At 41.3% G+C, this 9,698-nt stretch overlaps 1 protein-coding gene across 3 annotated transcripts in view; it reads right to left on the bottom strand.

Moving 5' to 3' along the window:
- GUCY1A2 (guanylate cyclase 1 soluble subunit alpha 2) overlaps nucleotides 1-9,698 on the bottom strand; it is a 258,709-nt gene that overhangs the window by 15,821 nt on the left and 233,190 nt on the right. The window contains exon 6 of one of the 3 annotated variants that reach the window (XR_003092912.1): nucleotides 4,279-4,635. Coding sequence is in view for 2 of the 3 variants with exons in the window: in XM_014517612.2 (XP_014373098.1) it covers nucleotides 4,428-4,635 (208 nt within the window). In the remaining variant the exon portion in view is untranslated. Of the gene's footprint in view, nucleotides 1-27; nucleotides 4,636-9,698 lie in introns of those variants that run through there. The other 2 variants (XM_025198249.1, XM_014517612.2) reach the window with 2 other exon arrangements.

Genomic DNA, 9,698 nt, shown 5'->3' on the forward strand with positions numbered 1-9,698 from the left:
AAAGGGGGGGGGGGGGGGGGGGTGATACATGTGGCTGTAGCGTAAACCACCCAAAATTGGAGCCTGGTTGACTGAAGCCATGCTCCAGCTGCTGGCCAGGCTCCCTGCTGCCAGATCACCAGTGCTGGAGAACTGGGAGGCCCCCAGGATCCCAGGTAAGGCTGCTGGGGCCAGGCCAAGTGCTGGTCCCAGCCTCCCCTCCCCCCCACCAAAGCAACCTGCCACACACTAGAGCACATATGCGCAGGCATTCCCCAGGGACAAACAGCAGTGGCACCATATGTGTGCTGTTACTGCTTGTCCCCTGGGGAATGTATGTGGCTGCACACCTGGATCCAGAGTTATGACACAGCAGTAATTCTCTGATGTCAGAGCCTGTGGCTACGTATGGCAGCTATCACTACAGGGACTGGGAATCTAACTTTTGCCAACATTCTACTTTCTCTACTACTATTTTCTTCTTGCCTTATGGCCCAGTTCTTGGACTCTTTCCATGTAATTTCACTGAAGAGCATGAGCTATTGGGAGGTTCAAATGGAAGGAAAAATCCAACTCCCTCATGATTATTTAGCCTTTGTGATGATTCCTCTCATGTAGTAAATTCGTTGTCTTTACCCCAATGTCCCCTGTTCTGAAGCAGAGGGAAAGCCAATACCGCCAGTTTGTGTCATGTGTATTCTAATGGCCTATATAGCCTTTCCCTTACATTTCTCTGTATGCAGCACCTTCAAGGAGGATGGATTTTGTCTTTGTGGAAGCTCAAGACAGCAGATACTGCTACTTATAGTTAAGCAAAGTAATTGTTACACAACTCCTAGTCCCTGTCCATGCAAAGAACATTTACTGTACAGGTAGAAGGGAAGTTCCAAAACCAATATTTGAATTCTGCGCTTATTTAATCACTGCACAGAAATACACTCTTTTCCAGCTACCCCTTGCATATGCAGTCTGGGAACCCAAAGTCAACTCCTGCAGGGAAAATCATTCACACATAGAATGCAAACTTCATAGAGAAGGGTTTTTCTTTTACCAACAGGAGCCATCATTGGAGAAATCTAATATCTTACTCGAATCTTGCTGTATTCACACCACTTCTCTGGCTAAAAAAAATTCCTTCACTGTATAGATGAGTCAACAATATACTTGCATGATTACAGCAGGTACAAATAATAAGTTTAATAGTGTTGAAAACATGTTTATACTTTTCTCTCACATGGAGCCAGGGAATTTTTCCTAGGGACAGCAGTTTTTTTAAATCAAGTTTACACACCATTACACAAATAAACAATGCTCACTTTGCATAACTACTGATATTTTGGGCATGGCAACTTTATGGAAGCTTAAATAAAAGTGGAGCCTGTATATTCTTGTACAGTGAATCTGCGCTGATTTGGAGAGCTGGCTAATTTATTTGGTGATGCTAGCAACAATTCTTAGTTTTTGCACTGATCTCCAAGATTACCTACCCATATATCTTTTCTGTAGAAATACTATGATCAAATAAACTAAGAACTGTGCATTATGAGGGAGATAATGGCCGCATCTACACGTGATGCTGACTGCATAGTCATTACTGCACAGTCATTTAGTACTCATTTATACACAAGACAGCAGATACTGTATAAAAAAGTACTAAATGACTGCGCAGTAACCTAAGTAGTGTTGATGCACAGGTTTTCTGTAATGCTGACTACTCAGTAGCCTAAGACTACTGTGCAGTAGTGTCACATGGCAACAACTGCCCGAGACTACTGTGCAGTATTATCATATTATAGTTGCTGCCATGTGATGCTACTGCACAGTAGTTGTGGGCTACTGTGCAGTCAACAATTCATGTAGATGTGGCCAGTGGGATAAGATAACTTTAGATCAAACTACTGTAGAGTAAAGGTATGCCAGTAATGTTTTCAGAGGTTAGGAATTCAATACATACATATGACTGGCTGCTATAATTGTTTGGATTAGGCAGCAACAGCACAGCCTCAGCCGTACTGGACTGGAGGTGGGGTAGGTAAATTGGACCATGTCTTCATCTGCAGCTCTACTATACATCATTAATTTTCACTGAAAAATGAATGTACTTTACATACTGTACATGTGTAAACTGATGACTATAAGCTAAAGTATCCACTCCTATGTAGAAAGCCATGGGGTATCTGCAATTTGTGTGAAAACTCTGCAGCCTTAAACGAAAGGGTTTTCACCAAGCTAACCTTTGAATGGGAAGAAGGGCAAAAAGCTTGCAATTACTTCCCAGTACAGTGGATGGAAGACAGACATCTGAACCTCTGAACCTAAGAATGCTCTGAGATTCATGGGAAAAACCAGTAAGCTTAGTGTACTTTCAGAAGGCTGGGACATTCACATTTAAACAATTCTTAGTGCTAGTTCCCAGGCCCCTTCTCTTCTAAGGCAGTGAGAGACTCTCATAACAAAATCAGGTGCATCTCACATAAAGAAAATCCGCAAAATTACCTCTTCTTCACCTAGTCATCCTTACCAGAAACTGCAGACTCTATATGTTCTGCAGAGTCGGGGGTGACAATGTGCTGACTCATTGAATCCTACCACAGCATGTTGGTCAAAGGAGTCAGTTTTCAGCTTTTACATGTCCTTCCCAGCAAAATTTAACAAGATCATTTGGCCAAAAGACCATATTTATGTTTTGGTTGGGGGTGGGGTTGTTATAATGGGAACTTTCAGTTAGGACCTAAAGTCCATACATAAGCACCCAAATAACTGATCTGATTTTTAAAAAGAGGAAAACATTCAGCAAGCTCCCAGTAAAACTGAGTCTTTTCTCTGATTGTAGTAGACTTTGGATCTCGTCCATATAGAGCTATATCTCTCCGGAAGCACTGGACAAACATCAGCTAATAAACTCTTTTCCATAAGAGTAGAACTATGTTGGTCTAAGTGGGTATGACCCCCCTCCCACTCTGGGTTAGGAATTGCATAAGTAATTGTACAGTCTTTGCTGATAGAAAAGGAAACCCAAGGAAAAGGGTGAAACCAGAGAAATAAAATCTATCTGAAGCTGTGGTTTTGCTAAGAGCAGATCCTCATCAGTTGCAAACTGGCATAAATCTACTGAAGAAAATAAAGAGATGTCAATTTTCACCAGATGAGAATTGGTCTTTAATTTTGATAGACCTTGATTAATCTGAATTTTGAAAAACTATTTGCATTATGCTTAGGTAAGAATTTTTCCTTTTTTATTTCTTTTCTTCTGGCTAAAAAGTGTCTTTTGTTTATTCTACACTAGATAAAGCAAGGGCATTACAGCCACTCCAGCAACAGATTTAACTGCCAGAGTAATATCAGTAATAATGTATGGGATTTTCAAAACCTCTTAAGTGGCTTATGAATACAAGCCCTATTAAAAGTGAATAAAAAACCCCCATCTGTAGATTTTCAAATGTGTTTTGGAGAGTTTTTTTAATATGCTACAACATACCAGCAGTTTTTAAATAAAAGACTCCACTGGTTACTTCTATATAAAACCTGATGGTATGAGATATGGTCCATCGTGTGCAAGAGTCTTTTTTCTATCGATCAAGACATTGACCTTTTAGCCTTGGTTTTCATTGTCCTGAAAAGATTGGACACACATCACTAGTAGGACAAAGATCAAACATCATTCATATATGTAAGATAGTGCTCATCTAAAACTTGCATATCGGGGAAGGAAATTTACCAAAGTATTATTTTTTCTTTTGCAAAATATTGGTATCTTTGTTGCCAAAAGTCAAAAAATGACTTCTTACCATGTGTATAACAATACGCTCTGATAGAGTACATGAAATATACAGTAGATTATTCTGTAAAGCTGACTAAGCTCACTCATTTTACAGTGTGTTGAATGTAATTGTTCAGAAAGTGAAATATGTATAAAAATAGGTAAAATCCCTACAATATTGTACTGAATTATAATTCCTCCTGTCAGGAAGGTTACAGCAACTCTACAGTATATGTATGAAATGTTTGCTCATAAAGTTAAAAAACATTGTTACCTTACTGAATAACACATTAAATGTAGGAATGCATAATCAGAACTGACTCTCAATTCTGCTTAGCTGGTGCAAATCTACAGAGAACCACCTCCTATTTCTGTAGAGAAAAAAATCAAGCTCAAATATTCATTTTGGTTTGAGTATGTGTGTGGTTTTTTGTTAAGGGCCAGATTTAAATTTATGACCAATAATTCCTCAGGAAATGGAAGTATTTTGTTTCTTTTTGTCCCTCTTTCCAGGTTGTTTAATGACAGCAGTCACCCACCTTTTAAAATAATTATTGCCTCACATTACACCAAGCTTTTCCTGCTTGTTCAGAACAAGGCAGTGAAACAGAAAGAATCTCCAACTCTCCTGTCATGACCCAGTTCTGGGCTTGTGCTTTTTTGACGAGTCTTTGATCTGTAGCAGGCCTCATAGGCTAGTCTCCCGAAGGAACATAGTGCCAATGTTGTAAGAAACCTTTCTCACTCTGGCAGATGTGATGGAAGGCTTTGGCTGCTTCTGACCACTTCTGACCTCCAGGAAGTAACAGATCCCAGGAATTTCCTTTGGAAAGTTATCTGGAAGCTCTTCACGGGACCGAGGAATAAAGATAAAATTTTCTTCTTTTTTCAGAAGCCTAGAAAAAAAAAAGAGAGAGAATGTCTGGAAGAATGTGGTAATGTTCTTGTGCGGCCCATAGTCAGAAACTGGCTTAAATTACCATGCAAATATTAACAAATTCCAGACCTGGCTTCCCAAGTGATGTAAACAGACTAGAACTTGGCTTCAAATGAGCTACTTTGATTTACGACAACTAAGAACATGACCAGGCATGCACACATTTTAAAGAAAACTTGCATTGGTTCACAGGCATTCTGTAGTCAAGAAAAGGAGTCTAAATCCATAAGGATTATTCTGCATAGCATAAATTTGCCTTGATCAAACAAGAAGCAAGGCTAATTTGAGGAACAGTTTTTACTTCTTTCTCTTTCAGGGTATTTATTAGCTTTCGAACGGCTTCATTCAAAGCCCACTGCAAATCAAGGGAAAAAACAGGTTCTATCCTTCTTTCTCTGATTGTTTCCAAAACTTATTTTGGAAGAGGGAATATTGTTCCCAGGTGAATTTCCCTTCACCTTCATGAAGGCTTCCCACCATATTCCAATACATTTTCTTTATTTCATCATTCCCATCTTGGTGGCACACAGACAGTACATTCTTTCAACTCCCTGTCTTTGTAGGAAGGCACTTTCCTATCATCTCTTCAGTAATCAGACAGGTTACAAATCCAATCTTCTTTTCCCCACTTCAGTTTCCACAGAGCTGCTTCTTATCTGGAAGACTGTATCGTGATCAGTTTTCCAGGCCTTTAAATTTATGTTCAAAATACTGTAATCTTTTCTGAATTGCTTGAAAATTTGCACTGACCTTTGCAGCAGAGTCCCTCTCCTTTCATCTCCTCAACATTTGTAGTAAATGTCCCTGGTTTTAAAAATGCGGATTTATTAAATCACAGTAACTCCTGTATATTGCCAGCCTAGATTTCTACAAGGAACAACTGGCTTCTCTGAATATTCTCAAAGTCAAATATACAAGCTTCCTCTGCAGGTCCTTTCACTGAAGGGTTATTCATTTTGCTGAAGTTAAGGCTCTCTCCCTTCAGGTCCACCTGCCTTTGTTGTCTTTATGGGTAACTTGTCTAGTTTTAGTGATGCTTCATTTCCACATTGAAATAATAAAACTTGTCTGCCTTTTTAAAAATAAGACCAAATGAGCAGATGGGGCCCAGAGCTCATCTTTTACTGGAATCATCAGAACTATTTCTCTTCTCCTCCTGGACACAGTAAATGGTAGTGGAAGTTAGTAGCATAATTAAGGGTGGGCAGCTGGAGTACAAACCCTGCAGGCTTGGTAAACAGGGTGCTGGAATGGAGACAGGGGGGTCTCAAAGCTCTGACTACATGAAGTGAAGCAGGGGTAGGAGTCTCTTCCTCGGGCTCACCCTCCCTTCCCAGCCCAACTCTTTCCTACCCCTGCAGCAGAACTACAGGTGAATTAATAGGGTTTTGCACCATTGTTCAGCACATAAATCCATGGTAGCTGTAGGGTCATCAGACAGTTAACTTGGCTGTTGGCCATGCCTCCCTTCGCAGCAGCACTCTGCCCCTGCTCCTTTCTACATGTCCGGACCCTCAAGCCCATAAGTGCATCAAGAATTTTGAAAAGGGGGTACAGATGATCAGGTGCATTATCACACATGAAATAGCACATATTTTTCTCCAGTTAAAAATAAACTAGAAACTTCAATAATATGCTAGGGTCCTAAGGTATAGATTTGTAGCTGTGTTAGTCTAAGAACATAGGCAGACAAGGTTCTTTGGTTAAATCTGATATCTTTTATTAGACCAACTCAAATAGTTGGGCAAATTCTCCTTAGCAAGCTTTCGGGTATAAATACAGTACTCTTCGTCAGGCTGAGGAAGCACCTGCAGTTGGTGTGTGCTCCTGCACTGATGCAAAAACAAATATAATTTCATTGGAATGAGTTAAAAATAAGCTGGAGGGCTGTGAAATAGGAGCTTTATTACTAGGAGCAGCTAACAGCAGAACTGCAGAATAAAGGTTAGTTTGCTTGGTGGAAAACTGAGACCAGTAAAAAGGAGGTCAACACCTGTGGAATGAAGAAGGAATCAGGTAGATGATAATGAGCCATGAAATCAAATGACTTCCTCAGAATGCCTGACTAGAAATGCTGCTGTCACTGGCAGGAAGTTAGTTTTACATTTTGGGTGGAGCAGGAATCAAAGGGAGGTGCAAGTGCATCAGTGCAACCCCCCCACCACCCATGGATCTGCCCCTTGCTCAAGCCCCTGCCTCCATTCCAGCACCGTAGGTACAAGTGTTCTGCTCAGGGTGCAAATGTTACCAGTTACACCGCTGATGTAGTTGTCCACTGAGGACCTTACATTTGCCTGTTTTATACTCGGAGTTACTGTTTAGGAACAGACCTTTGCCACTGACTGTGCTGGGTGTGACTGTGATTGTGCACGCTCAGGTTCAGGGATGGAGCTTTACCCATCTACAAAGTGTGTTTGCAATGTCAGGATTTTGATGTGATAATATTTCAGTTGCTCAGCACAGGTGGCAGAAAGCAGAAGGGATCAAGTCCCAGATATTGTGTGTTGGCACAAGGTGGTGGAAATTACAGATGGAAGAGTAAAGAGAGGCAGTTAGCCATGTTAGTCTGTAGGCTGTAGTCTGGCAGAAGGCAGGGTAGGGTTGCAATGTGAAGACTAACTGGTCCAGAGAGCTATGAGCTTTCTCGGGTGACAGCCTACTTTGTCAGGTGGAAGAATATGAGTAGCAGAAAAAGTGAAAAGGTAATAAGATGGTGTAAAGTAAATGGACAATGGCAGCAGCCAGAAAGCAAATACCAAATAGCCTTGCCACTGAAAATTTTAGGTTTTCTCCTTAAACCCCATAGAAATTGGGTTAGATGACTTGTACAGGTGCCTATAAACTACTTCTATTCCTCTCTGACCTGGGGGACAAAGAAAGGCTGCAGTGGTTTCCACGATGCAAATTAAAACAGTAAATTGTTCCCCCATCTCCTCAACCCTCCATTCCTGGCTAGCCGCCCACCCCCACCCCTTAGATTGGGTGGCCATTTTTAACTTGATCTAACCTCCCCAAATGTCTGTATGCAGCCTAGGCTCTTATATGTGAATAAAAGTATGGACTCTCCCTTAGTGAGGACTTTAAGAACATCTTTAAATGTCTGTTCCTTGAAGCTTCCCCAAGTTTGTTTTTCTTCTACAGTAGGGGAACTGTAGTGGCAGAGTAATGATATTTGAAAGACTTTTTAGCATGAATATAGTTATATCTTCAGCCATGAGTTCTCCTTAAAGATCCACTGGTTCTTCTACATCTAAAAAAATCTATTCAGAGTTTCTCATGGAACTTTTAGCTTAACTATAGCACTTGGCACTCTATGATTAAAATGAGAAGTATAATATACAAGGCTGGTATCAGTAATAGGCCCAAATCTGCTGTCACTTACATGTTTTACAAATTCCCTGAAGCTGATGGGGTGTAAAGGAAAACAGAACTGAGCTTTCTATGTGAAAACAGGAATTAGTTTCTGCAATAATGATCTACTTCTTACTGACTTAAAATAATCATCAGCTGTTTGTGAGCTGTTCATTGTTTCCAGGTACAAACGTTAGTGAGTCTTTTAAGAATTCCTTGTGATTTAGGATGTACCTGGCACCCTTACTGTAATCCAAACTTCTTGGCAATCTTTTTCAAAGACTGCTGCACTGTAACTATAGCATCACCTACTGGGCATGTCGACATGTGCCCGTTTACTGCGCAGTACCTGAAATTACTGTGCAGTACAGGCACGCGTCTACACGTGCACCCCCGTGCTGTGCGGTAAATATGGTGACTTACACTGACTTGAGTGTAAATTTGATACCTGCATCATGCAGGTATCAAATTTACACCCGATTAGTTACTGCACAGTAACACACGTAGACACCTCACTGCACAGTAACACTGTGTGTGTGGACTGACTTAGGACTATCTTTTGTCCCAAGTCAGTCCACACACAGCATTAATGCACTTTAATACCTGCATGTGTAGATGCCAGCCTATTCCTGTTTATTGCACAGTAATTTACTGCGCAGAGAATTTAAGCTGGTATAAATGCACGTGCAAAGATGCCTACTGTATGTGAAAAAGCTACACATGGAACAAAATTTAGGATTTCTTTCAAAGCCTCAGCAGTTACTCCTCTCAATTAGTGTGGATAATGTTCAATTCTGGAAGTCACAACAACTGATTTATAAAATAAAAACTGCTGGTGACACAGCACCTGTCCTACTAGCTCTACTCCTAGTGCCACTGCCACCCACCCCAAGTGCAGCCCTGGCCCAACCCCTCCACCAGAAAGACCCTGGTGCCACCCCTGACCCACCTAACTGTTGAGCAGTTAAGCCCACAATCCTCCAATTTTCCCATGAGACCATCATAGGATACCAGATCAAAGGCTTTTGGCTGTCTAGGTATACAGTGTCGACCTCCTCTCTCTTATCCAGGTGGCGAGCTACTTGGTTGTAGAAGGTGAGGTTGGTAAGACAAGACCTGGCCATGATGAACCCATGCTGGCTGTCATTCAGAATCCTATCTTCTTCAAGCCTATTGCACATAGACTCCTTGATGAATTTTTCCAGGATTTTTCCTGGGATAGAAGTTAAGCTAACTAACCTATAGTTTCCTGGTTCTTCTCTCCTCCCCTTCTTGAAGATGGGCACAACATTGGCCCTCTTCCAGTCTTCAGGGACCTCCCCCAAGTGCCATGGGTTTTGGAAGAGTTTCGCCAGAGGTCCCGTGATGACTTCAGCCAGTTCCTTCAGCACTCTCGGATGAAGTTCATCCAGTCCTGCTGACTTATAGATGTCTAACTTTTCTAACTGATCACGCACCAGTTCAACATCAAGTGTAGGAAGGCAGTCATTCCCACCACGCCCATTCTGTATCCAATCTAGCATGATTTTCCTCTTAGTCCGATGAAATACCAAAGCAAAGTAGTCATTCGGGAGTTCAGTTTTCTCCTGAGTGTCGGTAACCAGCTGTCCTGAGTTGTTAAGCAATGGCCCCACACTTCCATTTGCTTTCCTCCTTTTCTCTACATACATA

The sequence above is a fragment of the Alligator sinensis genome, unplaced genomic scaffold (assembly GCF_000455745.1).
Source record: "Alligator sinensis unplaced genomic scaffold, ASM45574v1 scaffold802_1, whole genome shotgun sequence".
Taxonomy (NCBI): domain Eukaryota; kingdom Metazoa; phylum Chordata; order Crocodylia; family Alligatoridae; genus Alligator; species Alligator sinensis.